This window comes from Protopterus annectens, chromosome 1.part0, assembly GCF_019279795.1.
Source record: "Protopterus annectens isolate FY-2018-M chromosome 1.part0, PAN1.0, whole genome shotgun sequence".
NCBI lineage: Eukaryota > Metazoa > Chordata > Ceratodontiformes > Protopteridae > Protopterus > Protopterus annectens.
The window spans coordinates 1,863,864,430-1,863,890,490 of NC_056725.1; the positions used below are offsets into that span (position 1 = coordinate 1,863,864,430).

Below are 26,061 nucleotides of genomic sequence, written 5' to 3' on the forward strand. Positions count from 1 at the left end.
AGCACCCTTAACTCTTGTGGACAAGTTTTAACATGTAAATGTTCTACCTCACTCAAAGTTATTCATACTTAAATTACAAGGGCTAAAAATGTCATGTTGGTGCAGGGCTAGGCTTTTAAAGATCCTCACAGATCAGTGGCCGAGCAACTACTTATGAATGGACAAATGGGTTAAGCTGCTGCTTTATCACTTCTACTGTTGTAATTTTGCAGTCTTGAACTATTTGCTTAGTGCTGAGTTTTTCTTTCCTTTATTAAACTCTGGTGGGTCTGGCAAAAGATGTATTGCCTTAACTATAATTAGGTAGTGGTCTCTCTGGTTTACTTCTACTTTTGACAATTAGGTGGATGCATAAAGCCAGATTTGTATCCATTCAAAATTTAGATTATTCCCTTCTTGCTTGGGTATATTTGGCTCTATCTTCTTTAGTGTCCTTTTGATGTTGTGTCCTGTCATGTCACTGCTGTCACAATCCTCTTCTGGGAAGTCTTAACCAGACTTGCATGCTTTTAAGGTTGATTTGCGAGACTTCTTCAGTTCCAGTGATAGCATATCTTCTGGGGTTGTGTTCTCTCATGTAGTATAGCATATCTTCTGGGGTTGTGTTGTCTCATGTAGTCTGCTTAAAGAATATCTGCTTCTAAAAGGGACAGTGAGAAGTGAGAAAAAAGCTTTCTTTAGGATTTCCAGTAAGAGTATTTTCACATGGTTCTGCAGGCTATGTATTATTTGGCCAGTTAAAAAGTTAATCAGAGTTTTGGCTACTTGCCCTTCGAAGTGGATTTGACTGCCCGCTGTAATTTTCACTTGGGGAAAGATTAAAATAAGGTCTCTGCTGAAAAGGAGCTTTCCTTGTAATTAATGGCAAGCAAATACTTTATTTTGCATATTTAGTTATTAAATATTTAAGCAAAACAGAAGTAACCCTATTAACCTCTCTCCCAGAATCACTAGGTTTGGAGATGGTAGCCCCCAAGACTTAATAGATTGAAGACCATGGAATACAGATATTCTTGTGTAAAGAATAAGGATTTATGGAACATCAGTGTATTTTTATGTACAGAAATTTTGTGACTCAGATGTGTCTCACTGCTTTTATGAACCAGTTGTTTACAAGATAAACCCTAAGCCTTAGAATATGTTACAGCGTTGATGTAAATCCTGGATGACGACCTCACTCCTTCATACTTAAAGGAAGCTAGCTCACAAGCAATGTAAAATAAACTGTATGACATCAAATGCAAAATCCTTAAGGTTCAGGATAACAGTCAAGTTTGTATTATTAAAGGAGGTATGCGTACAATTCTTATTCAACATTCATAGCTTTGTTTGTTGCAATATATTGTGAGCAGTGGCATAGCTAGAGTTTGTGCCACCCAGGGCTGTCTTTGAGTTTGTTGCCCCACATCCCTCACAAAAAATCAGTCAAATGCCCCCCCCCCCCCGGCAAGCATTCCAGTGTCCCATTACTTGGCTATTTCTCCCGTTTACCATAATCACTTTAATGTGCATACTGATTTATGCTTAACTTCTACAATGATTATTTGGATTTAATTAAAAAAACTTTTATTTTAAATTTTATAGCACAAACACTGATAGACCTCTACTAAACAAAGCAATACAGTCTCACAATGAAAACAGACTTTGCATTAAAACTTCTCTGCCCTTGAAACCCACATTCATTGAAACCCACATTCAAAGAAAATGCATCTGGCCTGTGACAGATAAAGTTTACCTTTGGGCTGTTTTCAAATCGTGGGTCCTTTGCGCACATATTTAAGATCATGCATACTATGTTTTGACTTGCCTTCCTGATTGTGTTTAAATTATATTCCTTGTTTAATACAGCACACTTGTTGCTGTGTTTTTAAATTTATTGTTTTGAAGATTTTTCCAGTAAGCAATGAAACAGAATGTATGAATCAATAATGACAAATCTGCCCAATTCAGAACATTTCCATCGTAAGTCTACTCAAACTTCTGTCATTACAATCCACCAAATATCAGTAAATATGCACAGTCTCTGCAGAAGTAAGTCATCTAAATAATTCCACATTAATTATCTAACTAATTAAGAGGTTGATGCTAGCAACTGACATTATATCATTTCCATCTACAAATAAAGTGCCTTCTGCCCTTGAAGAATAAATTGTTTATGTTACATTAAAAAATGATAAGCTAGTAATAATTGCAATAGGAAATGGATGACAAACTGATAACAGGTTCGTAGTTACTAGGTGTCTCCTCCAAAGGTGGACATTCTCAGGACTGCAGCATCCACCCCCTTTAAAGTACAACACAGTACAGCGTCAGCAATCCATCTACATACTGTGGGAGTAGAACCTACAGTCTTCTGCATCAAAAGCAAATGTACTACCTGTTGTGCTACAAACAACGTAAACAAACTTGGTATAAGCAATACTAAACTTCTCTTCCCCTGAAGCTGTCGTCTCCTTGTAAAATCCACTCGACACTCGACTATATCTGTCAGCTGTGCAGCACAATAAATCTGAAAAAAAGCCAAACTTTATTGGGGGGGGGCAAATGCACAAAATCAGGGGCGCATTTTAAACATTGCTTGTATAACCTTAGAAAGTTGCTAGAATAAAATGCTTTGTGTTGCCATGCATTTCTTGAAAGATAAGAAGACAAACCTAAATGTCATTATTTGGTGAATTCATTTCTCACTGATTTGCCAGAAAACCACAAATATTAAGAGGAACAGACCAAAAGTATGACTCAAACATTCCAGACCTGGACAGTTCCTTGAATGGGTAGAAAATTCAGGCTCCTATTTCCTGTACACACAGTGCAGGGTTTGAGCATGAGTTAACACCTAACTGGGGCATTTGTACACACACACACACACGCACACACACACACACACACACACGCGCGGGCGTTAATTCACAAAACTCATTAAAACAAGAGCAGCTGTCTCACAAGAACTCATTCTCCTTAGAGTTGCATAAATATACTCATTGTGAGCTTCATAATATCTCCTTACTTGTTTGCAGTGAACTCGTTCCACACTTGGAATTCCTTAAATAAACTTGGCTCTTGGCTCATGCTTTAAACTCCACGGCACGTCAACAGTCTATGCAACAACGCACGTACACAAGACGTGATTTATGGACTCAAAACGTGATGTGAATGGACCGGAAAAGTGCCGCCTGGGACGGACCACCCCTCACATGCCCCCTCCCTCAAGCTATGCCACTGATTGTGGATGTTTGTACAGTTTGGTTGCTCAATAACCAACTTTTTCTTTACTGTAATTCCTATGGACTGGTAGGTGTACAGAGAATTCAGTCTTTCTTGGCCTGTTGGTTGTAGGTCAAAGGGAACTAAGGAGTAGTTGCCAGTTCTGTAGCCAAGGCCATTATGGTACGTGACTTTGAGGTTATGGTGTAGGCCAGTGAACCTATGACACGCTTGTCAAAGATGACACGCACCATGACGTTTTGGGTGACATGTTAGCGATCACCAGCACCCGAGTTACCAAAGACACTGCTTTTGCATTCATTGCTCATGTGAAGTGCACTGAATTATTTTGGTTCTGGCATTTCAAAAGCAACTGGCACACATGGTTCGCCATCACTGGTATAGGCCTTTCAAGACTTTGGTACAAGTACAACTCAAAAAGTTCTCCCCCTTGGGCCTTCTTGGCCCGTGCATTAGACACATCATGATTTTCCCATTCATTTCTTTTCTACTGAATATGTGGAATATTTTGTGGCAGTATTCTAGGTTCTCTCTTGCATCTCTGATGTTTTACTATCTTATTTCTTGCCTTAGTCTGACTTTGGTAGATAAAACACTTTGGTACCAATATAGGATGCAAATAGTGCCCGAGGCCTGAACATGGCATCTAGGCTTAACCTTTTTGTACTGTTTTATAACAGAGCCACCTGTCACTGCTAGGATAAAGCCCTTTATTTCTTTTGTCTTGCATACAAAAATAAATTTGGAACATAAGTAGAACTAAGTCTAATGCTTCCTCAACCCACTCTGTTTTAAGAAGTACTTAAACAGTGTCTTACTAATTTTGATTGACAGTCTGGAAGTCTACAAGTTGAATTTTCATTGAAAGTACATCTAGTGATCTTTTTACTTTGGGTTGCCTTTTCCCTGCTTACCCCACTGTGGGTAGCTTCACCCCTTACTCCTGCTTTGTGCACTCACTCCAGGCCAGGATAATGCATGAGTGTTTGAGAATGGAAATCCATACAACCACCACCCCTTTTTCCCCATTTTCTTTGCACACTGGGTCGGTGTCACTTCATCAGTGACAATCATCTAGAGCCAAGGTTTGCACAGCCGAGTGGCTGTCCCTGCCTCGGTAGTTTATTCACACTACACACTTGCAAGCGCATCCACACAGCTGTGGCCACTAGAGTGTCCAGTCCACCCACGGAGTGTCTTTTGAATGTGGGAGGAAACCAGAGCACCCGGAGGAATATAGACTACGCACAAGTCACCCCAGCCAAGAATTGAACTGAGGAAGCTCTTGCTGTGAGATGACAGCACTGTCCAGTTTAAAATTTTGGAATGGCCCAGCCAGAGCCCAGACCTAAATCCAATAGAAAATGTGTGGAGTGGCCTGAAGAGGGCTGCTCACAAGAGACACCCTCGTAATTTGACAGATTTGGAGCGCTTTTGCAAGGAAGAGTGGGCAAATATTGCCAAGTCAAGATGTGCTATGCTGACAGACTCCTACCCAAGAAGATTGAATTCTATAATTAAATTAAAAGGTGCTTCAACATAGTATTAGTTTAAGGGTGTGCACACTTATGCAACCAGCATATTGTATGTTTTTTTTAATAGGGGAACAGATTTGTTTTTCAATTGAATTGTAAAGGTTATAGGTCACAATAAAGGTGGGAAAATTTTTGAAATGATTTATTGTGGTCTCTTTTTTTATATCACAAAAACCTGGTGTTTAACAGGGGTGTGTACACTTTTTATATCCACTGTATCGTAAGCAGTTCAGAAACTTTAAAAATATGGATACATTATCTAGATGGTACATAATGACTTGCAGTATGGAAGAAGTCTTTTGAAGTGTCCCCTACTTGAAGAAATGTTAAAATCAGTGGGCATGTCTCTCTGCAGTTTTTGAGGATACTGCTGCTGTACACAGATATGTGGGTTACATGTGTCACTGGTAACATTATTCATTTATTGTAGGTAGTATAATTGAAAAGATGGAACACGACTGTGTATTTCATTTTTTTACCACACAGAATATTTCATTTATGATATGTTTGCAGTGGATGCACTTTGATTCAGATTGTGCTTGGATTGCTGTTTCACATTAATGATAACACATTTCATCTTTAATAGTATAACATGTCTGTGTGTGTTCCCATTACATAAGAATACATAGAGCTGCTTCAAGAAACATTTCAAACTTGTGCATTTCCCCTTGGTGCCATTGGCTCCTTCCTACCTTGCCTCCAGGCTGCCTTTCTGTTTCTGGCCCTTAAAGGGTTGAAAACAGTGTGTGTGACTGGCTCACCCAAGATTAAGCATTCCCGTTCTCTCTGCCAGAGATGAAAGGCCTAAGCTGCAATCGGGGCTTTATCCTTGTATACCAGTGGTGTTTGGTTTTAATTGGCTAGCTTTTCATATTGTGTGGTTATTGGTGTGCATCCTATGATCGACTGGCCTCCCTGCTTGGATTGATTTTTGTGGCTTTTACACACTGATTTTTGGGATTTACTGAGACTCCTTCATGACCCCTGAACATCGTAAAGAAGTTAATGGAAAATTAGCAAGGGCACTAATTCATTGTTTCAGAAAAAAAATGTTCTTAATGATCTGAATTTGATGTAATTTTCCATCATTGCCATGATTTTTTTTTTAATTTTAGTACTTCTTAGACTGATTTATTTTAGAGGTGGTTAATGTAAAAGAAAAGTTACTGTGAATGGAGTTGTCTTGCCTAAAGTACTAAATTTAATGACATTTTTGTGTTCTGGTAGTCGTATCATTCAGGTTTCCGGAAAATTATGCTTGAAAAAATTAATGACTATATTTTTGTTAATATTGTCTTTGTGCATTTATTGCATTACATGTTGCTATGTTAGAAGTTTGAAATTTACTATAAATGATTGCTGTCATGCCAGTTTACATCAAACATTCTGCAGTAAAAAATGTCAGAAATGTGTGTTTCAGGCTTTGTTGAAAATTTTTTTTTTTTTGGTCCAGGTAGTTCTTTGCCAGGATGCCATCCGTACAAAACCCATCTACTCAAGCAGCAGCAATGCAAGAAGCTGTGGAAAACTCAGGGAGACTAATAGACCGCCACATTCGAGATGATCGCTGTTACCCAGATTTGTCAGATCTCCTTGGTGTTCCTTCTCACAGTAAGAATAACTTTGTTTGTTGCAGTGCTTTATCTCCCAGCACTTAACGTTAGCATGGGAGTTTTTCTTTATCTTAATTTGGGGAAGATCATGTAAATAGCCATTGCTGTTTTGGCTTACCCACATTTACAAAACAAGGCAGATCTCTCACGTTATTTTGTAAACAGCTGTATCCCTGTTCAGAAGCCTTGTTAAGACGCTCATATTTATGTTTTACTGGTTTAAATTGCTGTGCCCCTTACATAGCGTCTTGTTAAGGGGTTATCATTCAGAACTATTACTCACTAGGCTGATTTTCTTCTAGTGACCAGAGCATTCAGGACTAGCCATTTGGCAGTGTTAAACATTGGCTGTAAATTATGTAGGCATACTGATTAATGTTGATGTGACTCTCCATCCCCATGTAAAAATGGGGGAAAATGTTGATGTGACTCTCCATCCCCATGTAAGAAATGGAAAAAAGTTGCAGCCATTGTTGTCAGCCCTAACTAGTACATTAAGCTGTGATGACCCTTCATTCATTATTTAGTAAGTGGTGGAACATGTATTTCATACTTTTGTTTCTTCAGTTAATGTGCCATTGGCAGATATTTTTGTAAAGGTCAGGTAAAGGGTATATTGGAAGGTCATATTTTAGCCATTGCTTTGGGTTCACTCATTGCATGAAGCTGGGCTGAGGAGAATATTAAATGCTTTGCTTAAAATAAGTTGACAGTCAGCTGCATGAAAGACAGTGGATACAGTATTTTGTGCAGGCTGTTAAGAAAATATTTGGCAATATTTTGCTGCTCTCCATGAGAATGGTGGGGTTATGGTCAGTCAGCTGATGATGTCCTTCCTTTTCAGTGTTGCATTTTTCCTTATAAAAGGAATATTATGCTGAGGCTAGCCATATTATCCGGCCAGCATACCAAAGCTTTGGGTCCTTTTAAGTGCCTTGCAACATATCCTGCGTATGAGGCATAAGGTAAATAAGTGATGTACAAGAACCATGTCCTCTGAATGTCTTTTCCACCAGTTCAGATGTTTTTTGAATGCATTCTGAAAGTTGTTTGCTTGTATCAGCTTTCAAGTCTTGGGTAGATAAGTACCCCTTTGGGGACTCTTCCTTTTTTTTTCTCTTTGCTTGGTTACTTGTTTTATATCCTTGTCTGGATGAAAGACAGATTCCCCATAAGGGCAGACACGAAAAGTGCCTTTTTTGATTATGTGCCGACCACAGTTGCACACAGTGTGATACTTGCCAGGCCTTTGTCCCCAAGACATGCTGTCTGTCTATACATGTATTTTGGGTATCCAAGGGAGAATCCAACAATTAAGCCTTGATATCCACGGAGCAAGATCGCAACCTACACCATGTATACCTTCTGATAACAGACTCTAATGTAGCCACCTGAGAAGCATCAGCAACGTGGTCTCTTACTAGGGAAAAGGAGGAGGAGGGAAGCCAACAGCAGAAGGTGCTGGCAAACCTTGTGAGGGCTTTAAGGCCACCAGAGCTCTATATAGACCCCGAGTGAAGTCTTCCTTGGATACCCAAAATCTGTTTGGCTCTGAGTTTCAGAGCTTTTTAAAGCCTTGCAAGATGAAAGGAAGGTCACAAAGGACCAAAAACAAGTCTTTCACCTATTCCTAAATTTCAAAGGAACTACTCTTCTAAGACACCCTTTGTGTGAACCAGATTGGGATTCCAGAGGGCAGAAGGTTTTATTTTATTTTTTTTCCCAGGCAAGTCTGCCTCTATCATCTTTCTCTACCCCTTGACTACTTTCTTTTTCCTCAAAGGTTAATTCTGTCCTTCCCAATTTGGCAAAAAATCTCAACAGGCTCTGAGTTCTTTTGGTTATTCACAATAGTTATTCCATGGTTTGGAAGTCCTTCCTCCCTTTCAGGGATTCGTCAACTGCCTCCTTTTCCTCTTCTTCAGGACTTAACTGGCTTAAGGGACTATTAAGTCGACTCCTCTATCTCAGAGGAGCAAAGGTTTCTACCCCAGGATGTTTTTGGTCCCAAGGAAGGAGGGTTCTTGGAGGGCCATCCTAGACCTCTTCTTTCTCAAAACTTTTCTAAAACTTTCCTCTTTCAAAATGTCTCTCCAGTCTGCTTTTTCATGCTTACCTGGTGTCCCTTGACCTGAAAGATGCCCATCTCCAAATTCCTATTCACCCTGTCTTCAGGAAGTATTTACTGTTCTCAGTTTCCTCCTCACATTATCAGTTATTTGCATTACCTTTTGGTCTTTCTGTAGCACAGAAGGTTTTTACAAATTTGCTTGCACTGGTCATAGCTTTTTGTAGACTCATGGTGGTCAGATTTTCACCTACCTAGACAACCTTCTTTTTCAAGCCCCCTCTCAGTTGCTTCTTCTGCAAGACCTCAAGTTTATCATGCTTTTTCTCTGCAGTGTGGGCTTCACTCTTAATCTAAAGAAGTCCATACTGATCTCTTCATAGGATCAATTTGTTCTTGGAATGCAGAATTCAGACTCTCTCTCAATGATGACTTTTCTTCCTCCTCCTCCCCATAATATCCTCTGCTTGACAGCATTCTTTCATTCTCTTCTTTCTCTGCAGGTGATATCAATAGGAGAGTTTCTGTGAGCCCTAGGGTTTGCAGCTTCCACTGTTCCAATAGGTCCTTTTGCCAGACTTCATAGGTTCATACTAGGCTATCTGCCCAAGGGCATCTACAAGCCTAGCCCAGAGTTTTGTGGCTTTCTCCACCCTTTTAGTTTGAAGAAAACTATGCCCATTATTTAGCTGTGCCTCTGTCAAGCAGTGACACTGAGATAATCCCTGGGGTATATCTGCGATCTCCCATCCATTGGTCAAGATTTCTCTTGAACAAGGCCAGCGAGGTGCTCTGCCTCACATGTACCGGGATTTTGTTCCACAGCATAGGGAGTCTCTGGGTGATGAATCTGTCCCTCCAGCACGTCCTATTTATAACCGTGTCAAGGTTTAAGTCTCCCGCCCTTGTAGTTCTGAGGGATCTAGATTTGGGATCTAGATTTTTTGAGGTGAAGCATGTTCATCAAATCTGGGTTTGACATGGCCTTGTATGTCAGGCACAGGTCACCTCTGAGCAAGCGGTAAGCGACTGAATAGAGCTGGAGTTCTTTCAGTCGGGCAGCATAAGACATATTTTTGAGACCCTTTATCCTTTTGGTGAGGAACTTTTGGGGCCTTTCCAGCTGCTGCAGGTGTCGGGTCAGATACATTCCGAATGGGGCATTGTACTCAATCATTGGTCTGAGTGATGAGTACAGGGGGACTATGACCTCCCTTGATCTAGATGTGAATCCCTTCATGATCAGGTGGGCAATGTAGAAGGTCTTCCTAACTACTTTAGCAACGTGAGTGTCAAACGAAAGGTTACTGTCAACCTGGGTCCCCAGATCCCTGATAACTTCTTCTGTGCTCAGTGGATTGCCACCTATATGGTAGCTAGGGGTAACCTTGTTATTCCCGAAGGGTATGACTATGCATTTCTTGGCGTTTAACTTTAGGCCATGGCTCTGGCACCAGTTATCCGTTTCTGTGAGACCCTTCTGAGGGATATCTGTGTCAGATGTGTTTTCGACTATGGCGCCCAGTTTGCAGTCATCTGCAAACTTTGTCAGCCATAACCCTCCTGTGTTTGCTTGTACTTCAGAAAAGTAGATGCCGAACAAGAGTGGGCCCAGGACTGAGCCCTGTGGGACACCACTTGTGACAGGCTTAGTGTGTGACATGGCGCCAGCAACTCTGACCCTGTGAGTTCTGTCACTTAGCCAGTTTGCAACCCATCTTGTGATGTATGGGTTTACATTTAAGCTGATGAGTTTTTCAATGATACCTGAGTGGGGTATTGTGTCGAAAGCCTTCGCCAGGTCATATGTGGATGTTTCAGTGGTATCTCAAGATAGTTTGGCTGCAGACTTGTCATCCTCTGGACTTTCACATTCCTCTCTTACATTGCTTCAGGAAGGAGTTTCTTAGGTGGACCCACCAGATTTCTCTGAATTCATCAGGCCTGCATTTTCAGGTTCCTTCCACAACTCTGAATTTGTTTACAGATGCTTCACACCCGAATTGTGGACCTTCTAATAATATCAGGGTACAATGGATCTGGTCTCCTTGCCAGGTAAAAGACCGTATGAACATCATTGAAATCTGAGCTCTTATCCTGTGTCCCCTCAATTTTTTCGCAGATAAACACCACTGTTATGCGGTACCTAAACAAGCAGAGGGCATCATCTCTGCAAAGTAGTACTCCTATGCATGGGACTTTGCCATACACCATCACTTGATACTTAAGGTATAAATGAGAAGAACACTGCTGGACACTGCTTTCCTTCTAAAACTTTTATTCCATAAAACACAGGATAAGCGCTTTCGGGAAGTATCCCTTCATCAGATAACAGTAAAAAGCAACTACACCCTTTTAAAATACCTAACAACCAACCACATTCATTAAAAATTCAAATTCTTTAAAATACCCGCCTTTTTTGAAGAACAGGTTTCACTGGTATAACATCGTTCAAGCCAGGCTTATGATTGGCCATGAGCTCTATAATCCATTTGGACTCGGCTAGCTCTGTTAGATGTTTAATATCGCCCCCTCTGTTGGTTAAGTATACATTCACAATCGCTCTAAACACAAATCCATGTGTAGGGAAATCTGTTGCATGTCTACTTAAAGCATTATGTATATCACCATGTCTTATACAAAACATGTGCTGTAAAATCCTATTTTTAAACATCTGATTAGTCATACCTACATAAAAAGAGGAGCACTGATTGCACTCTGCCAAATAAACTATATTTTTAGAACGACATGTCGCCCTCCCTTTAAAAACATATTGTTTATGGGTCACTGGATGTTCAAAAACCGTCTTCTTATTAATATTCTCACATGCTTTACAGTTCCCACATGGGGAAGTGCCTGCAGTTATCAATGATACAGACTTCTTGTTGACGGATCTATCTCTACACAACAGGTCTTTCAAACATTTGTTTCTCCTATAACCAAAGTCCGGTCTTGACCCTATTATATTCACCAGGTCCCCATCACTGGTCAAAATGTTCCAGTTCTGACGTCTGATGTTACAGATGTCACCTACATTACTACTATAGGTTAAAGTCATAAGGGGACCTTTTGGGGCTTTAGGAGTAGCTATTTTATCTGTCACTACTGTATTACGCCTCAACCATGGTTTATGTCTACTCGCCCTTAACTCCCTACTATTATCAATGATTCTGGACACTTTCTCTTTTGTGTAGCCCCTCACTTCCAAGCATCCTTGAAGTGTGTCAAGCTCTTTTTCATAATCTTCATCTTTAAGGCATATCCTGGAGGCTCTGCTAACTTGCCCTTTCACAATATTTGAATAAGTGTAGTTTGGATGCATACTGTCACTTGCAAGTAATGTGTTCTTCCAACAATCTTTTCTGTAAAGCTTAGATGTAAAACCATTTATTTCCTGCACTACATTAACATCCAGAAAATCTATACCATCAGTAGATGCTTTCAGACTAAATCTGAAAAATGTAGTTGTGGAATGTAAGTACTCCACAAATTGTTGTAACAACTCCAGACTCCCATCCCATAAAATAAAAACGTCATCTACAAATCGAACATACATTTTAAGATGACATTTCCAATACTCATTCAACAAAATATGAGTCCTTTCCCATTGTGAAAGGATAGGTTTGCATAAGAGTTAGCGCAGGGGGTTCCCATAGCAACCCCCTGCGCTTGTCTATATATGGAGTCTACACCTAGATAAACATTGTTCTCCAAGACTAATGTAAGAAGCTGTTTTATCAGATCGATCCTATCCTATCAACATCTATACCAAAGTCCAAAAGTAGGGCTCCTATCATGGTCAAACCATAGTCATTCTGGATAACTGTGAACAGATTGTTCACATCTAAAGTGGCCATTATATACCTTTTATTCACTACATTCTGTACTTTTCCTAATTTCATTAAAAAGTCTCCAGTGTCCAACAATATATTATCTATCCCATCAACGAGTGGTCTAAGGTGATATTCTACCCAGATCGAAATATTCTCGGTAACCCACCCCCTCCCTGACACTATAGGTCTCAGGGGTGGGTTTACCAAAGATTTATGGATCTTCGGAAGAGCTTTAAAGATGGGAGTCACTGGATTATCCAACCAAAGGAAATCAAACGTCTCCTTAGTGATCTTCTCATCTATTTTTAAAACATATAGACTTTGATGTACCCTGTCTATGGACTGTTTAACCCCCAAAGGATTGATACAAACATAGGTACTTTCATCTGAAAGCATTTCCTTTAACTTGTCATTGTACCACCCTGTATCAAGTATCACTACCGCCCCACCTTTGTCAGCTGTTTTAATAGTAAGGTCAACATTGTCACTCAGCCCCTTCAAGGCTGCCCTTTGTGACTGTGTTAGATTGTAAAACTTACTCTTCTCACACTCCATAAAATACTTAAGGTCTTTCTCACATCCTCTTATAAAAAGGTTCAGTGTGGGTGTCAGCGGTGGTATGAAAGTGCTGGGTTTTTTTAAAACTACAAAATCCCTATCACTCATACCATACATTCTCCTCAAAGCTATATTTCGACAAAATAAAGTAACATCCATTAAAACTTCACTGTATATACTGCCATTACTTGGTACAAAGGTTAATCCTTTGTTAAGGACAAATATTTCATCTTCATTCAAAATATAACTCGATAAATTATAAATAATACCAGAGTCCAAATGACAAGTCAGTCCAGCAACTTCCTTTTTTCCACATTTTGATCTTCGCTTACATGCCCCCTTCTTCTTCATGGGGGCTGGAAGCATTTCCAAAAAACGCTGCTTCCCTTTTATATTCTTTTGGTCGTGCCCCTGCTCTGTTCTCGCCCTGTTGCGAACCAATACTCACAACAGTGGAAGCTGCATAAGCATCCACAGACGACTGTGGCTGTACATTGACACAGCCAAATGTAATCCCCGTCAGGGATTCCTCGTTGTCTCCATTCTCCTCAAATACCCCAACAGACCTTGCTCGCTCTCCCTCTGATGTATCGGTCGCTTTTCTCATAGATAACCCCAATGGATTATGAACAACAGAGCTATAATTCAGCTCTGCACGTTGAATCCCTCTTTCATCTTTCTCAGGAGACAAAACCGCCGGCCCTTCAGTCGGTTGCTTCCATTTTGAAGCCTTTCCTTCACTCGATTCCGTTGTTGATGCATCTAACGGCTCTATCCCTTGTTCTCGCATTACGGCAGTGCTGGTTCTGTGGCTCAACCTAGCTTGTTGTCGTGTAGCATCAGATATCCGTGGATTATTGTTAGGTTGGACAGTACTACTTTGTTGTGTACTGAACCTGGGCCATACGAAGATATTACCCTGCGTAAAATCTTCGTAATCCCTCTTAATTTTGCCCAGTTTCTGTTTCTTTAATTTCTCATCGTTCACGGCAAAAGAAGTATATAACTGTTTTAAACGCTCTTTATACCTCACATCTATAAAGTTATTTTCCAGGTTGGTCTGCAGCTCAAATATATTCCTTTTGAGGTCCGCTACTTCTGGTGCAAAGTAGTCTGTTAACAGTTCCATATATTTAAAGCTTGTACAGATGTTTAAAGACTGCCATTTAGCTAGCAAGTCTGGATATCTGTTGCCCTGGGCTGGCATACAGAGTATCCTCATCCCCCTCGGGATAATGCCATAGTCAATGCAGGCTTCAAAATGAAAGGACTGCCACTGTAAGCGCTGTAACTTGCTCACCTTGTAGTTCAAGTCCCTAGTCAGACTTTCAAATGTTTTGTCAACAGTAACTAGTGCTTGTGGCTCCTTTAACAAAGTTCTTCCATAAGTGAAGCCCAGATTCAGTAATGGATTCTCTTTTTCGGTATAATGAGTAAGTCTCCATCTATCAGCCTCACCTCCTTCCAACTGGTAAACAGACAATGAGGATGCCTCTGCATTCTCCATTCTCTCCATAGCATGTACAGTGCAGGAACAACCAAAGAAGTATAAAGCACAAAATAAAGATTCTGCACCGTACCAAAGTCCAGCAAACGTGACCAAACGATAATGTATAAATGAGAAGAACACTGCTGGACACTGCTTTCCTTCTAAAACTTTTATTCCATAAAACACAGGATAAGCGCTTTCGGGAAGTATCCCTTCATCAGATAACAGTAAAAAGCAACTACACCCTTTTAAAATACCTAACAACCAACCACATTCATTAAAAATTCAAATTCAATAAAATACCCGCCTTTTTTGAACAGGTTTCACTGGTATAACATCGTTCAAGCCAGGCTTATGATTGGCCATGAGCTCTATAATCCATTTGGACTCAGCTAGCTCTGTTAGATGTTTAATATCGCCCCCTCTGTTGGTTAAGTATACATTCACAATCACTCTAAACACAAATCCATGTGTAGGGAAATCTGTTACATGTCTACTTTAAAGCATTATGTATATCACCATGTCTTATACAAAACATGTGCTGTAAAATCCTTTTTTTAAACATCTGATTAGTCATACCTACATAAAAAGTCCGAGAAAGTGTCCAGAATCATTGATAATAGTAGGGAGTTAAGGGTGAGTAGACACAAACCATGGTTGAGGCGTAATACAGTAGTGACAGATAAAATAGCTACTCCTAAAGCCCAAAAGGTCCCCTTATGACTTTAACCTATAGTAGTAATGTAGGTGACATCTGTAACATCATACGTCAGAAGTGGAACATTTTGACCAGTGATGGGGACCTGGTGAATATAATAGGGTCAAGACCGGACTTTGGTGATAGGAGAAACAAATGTTTGAAAGACCTGTTGTGTAGAGATAGATACGTCAACAAGAAGTCTGTATCATTGAGAACTGCAGGCACTTCCCCCTGTGGGAACTGTAAAGCATGTGAGAATATTAATAAGAAGACGGTTTTTGAACATCCAGTGACCCATAAACAATATGTTTTTAAAGGGAGGGCGACATGTCGTTCTAAAAATATAGTTTATTTGGCAGACTGCAATCAGTGCTCCTCTTTTTATGTAGGTATGACTAATCAGATGTTTAAAAATAGGATTTTACAGCACATCTTTTGTATAAGACATGGTGATATACATAATGCTTTAAGTAGACATGTAACAGATTTCCCTACACATGGATTTGTGTTTAGAGTGATTGTGAATGTATACTTAACCAACAGAGGGGGCGATATTAAACATCTAACAGAGCTAGCTGAGTCCAAATGGATTATAGAGCTCATGGCCAATCATAAGCCTGGCTTGAACGATGTTATACCAGTGAAACCTGTTCTTCAAAAAAGGCGGGTATTTTATTGAATTTGAATTTTTAATGAATGTGGTTGGTTGTTAGGTATTTTAAAAGGGTGTAGTTGCTTTTTACTGTTATCTGATGAAGGGATACTTCCCGAAAGCGCTTATCCTGTGTTTTATGGAATAAAAGTTTTAGAAGGAAAGCAGTGTCCAGCAGTGTTCTTCTCATTTATACATTATCGTTTGGTCACGTTTGCTGGACTTTGGCATGGTGCAGAATCTTTATTTTGTGCTTGATACTTAAGGTGATTTATATTCCCTCAGAATACATTCTGGTGGTAGACAGTGTGAGCAGGTCCAAGACAAGTTCTCACAAGTGGATGCTTCTCTGGGAGGTTTACTAGAAATTGTCCATTGGTGAGATGCTTCTCAAGTAGATATCTCTCCCTCTCCTCTGAAACTTCCCAAGCACTGCTCCAGAGTGCCAAGTCCTCTGGCTTGTAAAATGAACACCATTCTTTTCCTCCATAAAAGGGGATGTTGCTTTAAGCTTATTCCCCCTCTTCTTTTGCCATGGGTCCTGCACAAGATCGTGTGGGACAGGGTTAAAATCTTGTTGGTAACTCCCTCTTGTCCCAGACAGCATAAGTTCCCCTTTTTTCCTTGGCCAGGGAAAATAGATCCCACACAGGACAAGGGCTCTCTAATTCACCTTCATCTTCTCACCCTACATTTTGATTCCTTTTTGATACCAGAATTCTAAAGGGCATGTTTTGGATTTTGCAGGAGGCCAGAAACCTATTACTAGGACGTCTTGTGATGCAAAGTGGAAGAGATTTCTTGTTTGTTGTTTCAGCAATCAAACCAGGCCCTGTTGGTGGGTATTCCTACTGTTTTTTGCGTGAGCTGGTCCGTTGTGGTCTGGCATACTCTTCTAAAGCTCAGATGTCATGCATTTCTTTTTGCCTTTAGATCCATCACTTTTCTCCAAGTTTGAGGTTAAACGGTTCTTGAAAGGCATTCTTCATATTAGGCCATCAAGAAAGCCAATATCTTTTTCTTGGGAACTTAATTTTGTTCTTAAAGTTCACTCAGCCTCCTTGTCGACCTGCATCATCTTCTAGTTTGAAATTCTGTAGTTTGAAGACTGTCTTGTTGGTGGCTCTGACTTCTGCCAAAAGAGTCTCTGAACTTCAGGGTATTGTGGCAGTTCCTCCTTTTCTCTTTTTCTACAGGGACAGAATGTCTTTTAGAACCAGTCATTCATTTTTTTTTGCCTAAAGTGGTGAATGGTCTGATTTAAAAAGAAATTATATTTTTATGTGTTGTGTGTGCGTGTGATTTTATTTATTTATATATATAATTTCCCTCTTCTCAAAATAGCAGTGAGAGGGTTCTTCATTCCTTGGGTTTTCATATGTGGCTCATAAATTATTTAAACAAAACTAAAAATATTGGACAATATGAGCAGCTTTTTTTCTCAAAACACAAGGAATTGTGTGGTTGTTCCTCAGCAAAGCATCTCCTCTTGTATTTCCAAGCCCATTTATTTTTGTTTTCATGGCAAGCAGCCTTCTACTTATGTTTGTGCTCGTTCTGCTAGGATGGTGGCCCTTTCTGAAGCTTTTTTGTTAAGGGTCTCTATGCTAGATCTGTCTTGGAAGCTGCTACTTACTTTTACTAAGCAGTGTAAACTGGATGTTTCTAGTCTTAGAGCAGGATTCGCCAGGTCCATACTCCTGTGCTTTTTGGAAAGTTCTGCTGTTGCTTCCTTCTCACACGGTTTTCACTACCTTTTATTAATCTTCCTTTTGTAGGGAATAATGCTGTAGTGATAAGGAAGGATATAGTCCAGTTTTGTAAGAACTTGCCATAACGTTCGATGTCCTGCTTTTCCCTGTTGCAGTATTCCATCCTTCCCTCCTCCTCCCTGTTACGTTTCTCTCTTTCTCTATTGTTGAGAGGCCTTTCTTTTGTCCTTCATCCTGGATGTACATGTAATGTCTTTAATCTTCCTTACCTGTTGCTCTAGTTTTTCTGGGGCATTTCAGTTCTGAGGACTTGGCATTCGTACGTCACTCATGTACCATAGGCCTTGGACGTAGGATACAAGTCTGACATACAGCACTTGGAAGGACCCAAGGCTTTGGTGTGCTGGTTGGACATATGGCTATCCTCTGCAGGATATCCCTTTTGTAAGAAATACTGCAACAGTGAAAAGTAGAAAGTACACTATTAAGGTTAGTTCTTGCACAGTTGTACTTTTAAGTTGTTGGCTCCCTTTGGGGCCACCTGACTTATTGGAAGGTGGTGATTGGGAAGTTGACATTGGTTGAAGTGTGTTTTAGGGTATGCATTCTGAAAAACTATAAATCTTTTGGAACCTATGAGTATCTTTCAGTTCTTTAAGGTCTTTAAAGTAGAATTGGGAATTCATCTGGTAGTGTCATAAACATCATCTTGATTTTTTTTTTTTTTTTTTTTTTTTTTTTACAAGACTGTAGAAAATTTTCATTTCCACTGTATGTAAACTGTGGTTGAGAACCATCATTTATTGATTTCATACCTTCTGAACTCCATTTTAAATTCTGAATACAGGTTTGCTATTTACACGACTGGTGAAACTGGATAGTTGGCCTGATTTTAATACATAATAGGTTGCCCTTAAGTGTGTCTTTCAAAGGGCCATGAGGTTATTGGGGCTGTTAAAGCAGTAGTATAAGCAAAGGGAAATTCCTCTGCAAATGATGGCTAAGCCTAGATGCTAGAAACCTAGGCCCTGGAATGTCCTGGCGAAAGTATTATTTGTGGAAGGTGCTACAAGAGTGCACAGTTCCAGGACTGCTGCATGCCATTTGGTTCTGCTCCCTTTATTTTAGGCATGAGAGTTGTGACTGCATTCTCAGTGTTAGGCCTATTTTCAGAGCAGATGTAAGGCTCCACTAGTGCGTCTTGTCTGATGTTCTTCATTCCACATTGCTGCAGTCCTAACTATTGGGTAGTCCGCTGTCCAGTTTGCCCGAATACCAAAGTATATGGCTGACGTCGGTCACTGCGCATTAGACTGACGTCAGTACGTCAGGGTACTAATGCGCATGACCGACGTCATATCCTCAGTCTTTTTTGCCGCATGGTCCGATGCAGAAGCTGTTTTTGCGAGTGCAGGTTGGCGTTCTGAAAGTTTCTGAAGTCAGAGTTTCAGACCGAATCAAAGTTGGCTAAGTACCCCGTTGGGGAATATTTTAGTTTTTTCTTGCCTCAGTATTTAACCGGATGTCAGAAAAAGTGAATAACTGTATTTCTTGTGGGAAACAGATACCTCATAGGGATTACCATACTTTGTGTATACCTTGTTTAGGGCCTGAGCACGACGTTGTTGGATGCCGCTCTTGTGCTAGGTTTAACAAACGCACTATTAAGAGAAGGTTAGACTGTGCCAGGTTAGTGTTTGGGAAGCGTTGTAATTATAAAATGCCGTCGGATGCTCCGACGCCCGCTTCAGCAAATAGCGCAAGGACAAAGCAGGGAAGCCTAGAGTGGAAGAACCGACAGTCCCGGACGTCGGTTCTTTAGAAGGCTCAGTGGAGCCGGAGGTTCTGCCAGGAGTTTCTTTGGAGTCTCAGGGAGAAACTTTATTGTTACAGGATGTATCTCAGGAAGTAGGCCAGCCTGAAGGGGCTTCTCAGGTGGCTGTTCTTCCCTCTCTTCCTAAGGTGGTTAGGGCCTCGCCTTCTGTTTCTAAGGCTTCTTTAAGAGGCAGGCCTGCTTTAGCTTCTGTGGGGGTTTCTCCGAGTGTTTCAGGGTCCTTGCCTAAGAAGCATATGCTAAAAATGGCAGAGGATTTGATTACAATGATTAGAGGTTCTATGCCCCCTCCTGATAAGAGGCCTAGGGTGGAACCTGAGTTTGAGAGTTTTGAGCAATGTTCGGAGGCTTCTGAGTCTTCGGCTGAAGATTTGCAGGAGTATCCTCCTTATTCTGATTCTGATGTGGATGATTCTACTCCTTCAGCTTCGCCTCCTGAGGATTTTTCATTTTCAGAGACTCTGCATTCCATGAGGGAGCATTTTAAATGGGAAGGTCAAGATTTCTCTGATTCCAGGAAGAGGCTTAGAGAATTCTTGTTTTTATCCCAGCATAGGCCTTTAGCTATACCTCCTGTTTTGAATGTGGTAGAGGATGTTTTTGCAGAGGCTTCCCTGAATCCTGACTCTTTGCCTCCTGCCCCAGTTAAACCGGATAGGTACTATAGGGTGCCTGAAGCCCATAAGTATCTTTTTAAGAGTCCTAGGGCAGACCCAGAAACTGTCTCTCAGGGGCCTAAAGGTGTGAAGGCTTCTGTGGTTAAAAATCCTGTTCCTCCTGATAAAGAGGCAAGGGCTTTGGATAGATGGGGAAAGAAAGTTTATACTTCTTCCACTTTAGCCATGAGGGCGTTGAATTGTCAGTTTCATATGTTAAAATATCAGAATTATCTCCTTTCACAATTGAAGTCTAAGGTGGATGCTCTGGCTGAAGGTATTGAGTGTAAAGAATTGCAGGATTTAGTTCATGTTTCTGAACAGGTGGGAAAGCATTCCTTACAGTGTGGTTTTGATGCTGTGCAGGCCTCCTCGAGGGTGGCTGCTACTGGTTCTGTTCTTCGTAGGCATGCCTGGTTGAGGGATCAGAACTTAGCTGAGCATGTTAAGACAAGGATTTTGGATGCTCCTTTACAGTCTGATGTGTTGTTTGGTTTGCCTGTGGAAGCAGTTTTAAAGAAAATGGAGGACAAGGCTAAGTCTATGCAAACTGTTAAGGATTTTTTGCAGGTGCAGCCTCCGAAGTTTAGTAGAAATTGGCCTGCTAAGGGGTGGACTTTTCCTGCTTATGATTCCCAGTCTAGGGGTAGGTCTAGACGTGGTAGAGGCAGAGCTCAAGGTTCTTTTAGGCCTAGGACAGGAGTTCACCTGCTCAGACTTCTGGTGAGGGCAGGGTCAGTCCTTTCGTAAGCAGACCCAATGACCTGCCTTTTCAGCTGCCAGTACATTCTCGCCTGGCAGCACCTTTGGGAGGAAGGCTGTCTCTTTTCAAAGAAAATTGGGATTTAATTACCCAAGACAGATGGGTTCTGGATATCATTCACCACGGTTACAGGTTTTATTTCCATACCTTGCCTCCTTTCAAAGGCATGCCAGACATTCCTCCTCTACAAAGAAAAGAGGCTCACAAGCAAATTTCTCTGTTGCTCCAAATAGGGGCTATTCAGTCAGTTCCTGTGCCAGAAAGGGGCCTAGGATTTTATTCTCGCCTGTTCCTAGTACCAAAAAGGGGAACACGTGGAGACCAATTTTGGATTTGTCTATCCTCAACACTTATCTGGACATTCCCAAGTTCAAAATGTTGACGTTACAACAACTTTTACCTCTGCTGGGCAAAGATCACTGGATGGTAACTTTAGATCTAAAGGAAGCTTACCTTCATGTGCCAATAAGACTAAGTTGCAGGAAGTATCTGCGTTTTCGAGCTGGAAATTCTCATTATCAGTTCTCTGCATTGCCCTTTGGCTTATCTACTGCGCCCAGAGTATTCACAAAGGTTCTGGCTCCAGTGATAGCTTACTTCAGGCTAAAAGGAATTCAAATCTATCCTTACTTGGACGACTGCCTGATTCTGGCTCGAGAAAAGGAAGACCTTCTACAGCATTTGGAATATGTCATAGCAGTGCTAAGATGCCTAGGGTATTCTGTGAACGAAATAAAGTCCAGTCTAGTACCCTCTCAAGACATGTGCTTTCTGGGTGTGAGACTGAATACAGCAGCCCAGATGGCCTTTTTAACCCCGGACAAACAAAAGAATCTTTCCAGTTACTTCCATCACCTATCTCTTCAGTCCGGGCTGACTGCAAGGACAGTCCTTCAAGCCTTAGGGTTCATGGCATCTTGTATTCTGGTGCTTCCCAATGCCAAACTGCATATGAGGAAGCTACAATGGTATCTCAAAAATCTGTGGACACAGCACTGCCAGGATTTGGACACTGTCATTCAAATAATACCTTGCATTCAAAAGGAATTTTTGTGGTGGGCTCAGGAATGTCACCTAAACAAGGGACTCTCTGTGACCCGGCCAGAGGCAAGTCAGATTCTAACAACAGATGCCTCAGATATTGCTTGGGGAGCTCATCTAAATGGAAAGTGGATACAAGACAAGTGGCCTGTCAGACTACAGCATCTACATATCAACATGAAAGAGATGTTAGCAGTCCAGTTTGCATTAATGGCTTTCAAGGAGTTACTTCTTCCAGGGCAGGTGTTGATTCTAACAGACAACACAACTGTCATGTGGTACATCAACAAACAAGGGGGAACACATTCTTACCCTTTGTGCAGACAAGCAATGATTTTATGGGAGACTGCGCTCAGTTTGCAACTAACTCTTCAGGCAAGGTTTCTGCCGGGAGCACAGAACTCCTTAGCAGATGTGTTAAGCAGACAAATCATGGATCCCCACGAGTGGAAACTGGATCTTCATGTATTTCAAACATTGACAGTGTCATGGGGAACTCCAGACATAGATCTGTTCGCTTCTCCACTAAACCACCAGCTGCCAAAGTTTTGCACGAAGGGATTTCATCACACAGCTTGGAAAGTGGATGCTCTTTCTTTCAGTTGGAAAAATCTTCATGTGTATGCTTTTCCACCTCTGCCTCTTCTCCCAAAGGTGCTTCTAAAGGTCAGACAAGACAAGCCAAGGATGATTTTAATAGCTCCAGATTGGCCTCGGCAGCACTGGTACCCATTACTGAGGAGTCTGGTAAGGAAGCCTCCATGGCCTTTACCCTTGATTCCACACCTGTTGTCTCAGAGGGACGGTCGTCTGCTCAATGTCAAGCTTCATTCTCTTCATCTAACAGCCTGGCATATTCTGTTTTGAAGGACAGCAGGTCTCAGCTTCCTCAGCAAGTTTTAAATGTGATTATGGAAGCCAGAAGACCTAGTACAAGGAAAGTGTCATGAAAAATGGAAGAGATTTTTGTTTTGGACTGCAGCAAAAAATTTGGAGATTTCTGAGCCTAATTTGAGTGTGGCTCTTCAATATCTTACTGAGTTATTGGACAAAGGTTTGTCTTTCTCTTCTATTAAAATTCATGCTGCAGCAATTTCAGCTCACTATGATTGTGACCCACCATTGTTTTCACATCCTTTGTTCAAGCAATTTCTTAGAGGGGCAAAGAATATAAGACCCCACGTATAGCTCCTACTCCTGCTTGGGACCTCAATTTTGTGTTGGAGAAACTTACTCTACAACCTTTTGAGCCTCGGCTACTGCTGAACTGAAATACTTGTCATGGAAGACTGCTTTTTTGTTGGCCATTACTTCTGCTAGAAGGGTTTCTGAGTTGCAGGCCCTTATGGCGGTTGAGCCTTTTTTGATTTTTCATAAGGATAGGGTATCATTACGTACTAATCCTTCCTTTATGCCTAAGGTGGTTTCTAGTGTGGCTTTAAACCAAACTATTCATTTGCCTACTTTTTATGCAGATCCCCAAAATAAAGGGGAAAAGATTTTGCACACTTTAGATATACACAGGCAATTGCGTTATTATTTAAGCAGGACTAAGGATTTTAGGCAGTCTCAGCAGTTGTTTGTTTCTTTTGCTTTGAGTTCAAGAGGGCAAGCCTGTGTCAAAACAAACTATTTCTAGGTAGATTGGGTTTTGCATTGCATTTTGTTATTCCCATCATGGCAAAGAGATTCCAGCTGGGATTAGGCCTCATTCCACTAGGGCTACTGCCACTTCAACAGCATTTCTAAGGGGGGTGGCAACTAAGGATATTTTGGAGGCAGCTACTTGGAGTTCAGTGCATACTTTCTCTAAGCATTACCACCTTCCTCTCTACTCTAAGTCTAGGGCTGGTTTTGCAACAGCTATTTTGCAAGGCATGTTATCAGCTCCTGCTTCCTTATGATTTGCCAGCCTCCCTTACCTCTGCTTTGGGATTCTACCCAATAGTTAGGACTGCAGCAATGTGGAATGAAGAACATAGTACAGTTTTGTACCTACCATAAATGTAGATGTTCGAGGATCCACATTGCTGCAGTCCAATTTACCCTCCCTCCTTCCCCTCTGTGTTTAGGGGTGGTTGTGTTGGTGAGGTTATATTCTGGTACCTTTGTATATATATTGTCTATAATTTTGGTGCAGGTATGTTTGGTGTTTTTGGTTTTGGCCTTGTTTTTTTAGGGTCTTCTGACATCTGGGGCAAGAAAAGACTGAGGATATGACGTCGGTCATGCGCATTAGTACCCTGACGTACTGACGTCAGTCTAATGCGCCGTGACCGACGTCAGCCATATACTTTGGTATTCGGGCCGACTGGACAGTGGACTACCCAATAGTTAGGACTGCAGCAATGTGGATCCTCGAACATCTACATTTATGGTAGGTACAAAACTGTACTTTCTTTTTTGTGATTGTTGCCTTTAGGGTGTTTTGGGTAAACGGGGTCTGCAGTTTGTGTGAATGTTACGCCCTTGCTTGGAGGTTGCCTTAGTTTCATGTAACTTATTTCCATTATACAGTGGAGCTGTTTAAATGTTGGGTGGGAGGTGGTTGGGATGAAAATCTCACCTTAAACTCTTGAGGCCATGGTTCCCTCCTTGAATAAAGTAAAGCTACTTCAATTCTGAAATGTTTAATTTGGTCCATGATGAGTAGTGCAAGAATTGTATAAAGTAAGGCATGTAATTGTTCTTTTTGGCAAAGATACAGCAAAAACGTGAAGTGATAATGTACGTAAAGTCATCCAGGATTTACACCAATGTTATAACAAATTCTAAGGCTTAGGCATTTATATCAGAAGGCAGCTAGTTCACAAAAGCAATGGGACAGCTGTGTATACTAGAATAGAATTGTTTTCAGATGTACACAGAAGTTATTTTATTAATTGATTAACTGGGTTAGCCCACTAAATGTCCATTTTTGCTGGTGATCTGGGAGTTCTCTGGCTTGATTAGTTCCACATTAGGCAAATTGAGGCAGATGTCCGTCTGCCCTAGACTGCAGGAAGCAGCTTATTAACAATTTATAGAGTCCTTAATCGTTTCTATTAAATTCCAGGCATGTATTTCACTTGTGATTTAGCTGTGTATAGTAGAAGAGAATTATTGTAGACTTGCGTACAGTTTTATTTATTTATTATTCACGTTTGTTTACTGGGCACATCCGACTGGGTAAAAAAAGTACCAGTTTTCAGTGGAGACCCAAGGAAAAAAGTTCCAGATACAGCAAATTACACAAAGTATACAACAAATGATATTCATAAAGAAAAATGGTTGCATTGCAGACTGTAGGATGTTAGGTAAGGAAAACATATTCTAATGAGTTTTGAGAAGTCCAGTATGAACAATGTACATACAGGTAGAAGAAAAATACATCGAGTTGATAGGAAAGGAAGTAAGTACATAAACGGTTATGAAGACATAGCAAGGTCTGATTTGAAGCAGTGGTGTTATGAGTTAGGGTAACTATAAAAAGATAAAGAAATGCAAATGGAAGTAAGAGGGAAGAAAAGGCCTGTAGGAAACTGTCTTAAAGGGATCCAACCAGATAAACGTTAAGAAGCAGGATAAATAATCTTACAGTGAAAGATGGAAACTTGAGTTTGGTAGGGAAGAGAAAAAGAGGTAGATAGTAGGAATCTTTAAGATTCGGCTGGGGTTAGTACATGGACAGAGCCAGGTTTTTGACAAGTATTCCCTTTTATTGTGTTTCAAAGAAGGTAGGCCTGATATCACGATGTAAGGAATTCTAGCTTTTTGTTGTGGGGTATGAGTAGAGACTTTTATCATGAAATTTGTTTGGTTTATGGATCATGAGATGTTTATTTCCTGAGCACAGTGGTCTGTTTGGGAGATGATTGTGGAGGATAGAGTTAAGGCTAGGACAGTTTGCTGGTTTGTGTAACAGATTGTGGGTAATTATAAGCTGTAGAATGTAAGATGATGTGGAAGTAAAGGTATTTGAGAGACTGGAGAGTAGTACAGTAGTGGGAATTATATTTTGAACCAGTTGCAAACATAACTGTTGTCACAGGTTTGTAGTTTACTTTTTAGTGTGGACTGTTAGTAAGTCTTGGAGCACCGTATAAGGCCGACAGTAAAAGGTATGTGGTGGCCAGTGTAGTTTTAATGGAAATGTGTGGAAATTCTGTGTCTGTACAGCATTGCAAGGTGGTGTGTTTGTGTTTGTGTAGTGTGGTGTTTTTTATTTACATTGTTCTGTAATCATCTATTGCCATACCAATTAGTTTTGTTTGAGGGGCTACTTTGATTTCTGTGTATTATTCAGGGAATAGCCCTTGAAGTTATTTCTCAGAGGCAAGAGTTTTGGTAGTCAAGAGCTTGGTTTTCTTAAGGTTAAATAAAAGCTGGGCATCAGCGAGCCA

At 40.8% G+C, this 26,061-nt stretch overlaps 1 protein-coding gene across 1 annotated transcript in view; it reads left to right on the top strand.

Annotated features, from left to right (window-relative positions):
* NUP155 (nucleoporin 155) overlaps positions 1-26,061 on the top strand; it is a 1,504,248-nt gene that overhangs the window by 11,790 nt on the left and 1,466,397 nt on the right. Inside the window, exon 2 of the mRNA XM_044069916.1 lies at positions 6,214-6,371. Within this exon, the coding sequence (XP_043925851.1) occupies positions 6,230-6,371 (142 nt within the window). The 5' untranslated portion in view covers positions 6,214-6,229. The remainder of the gene's footprint in view (positions 1-6,213; positions 6,372-26,061) is intronic.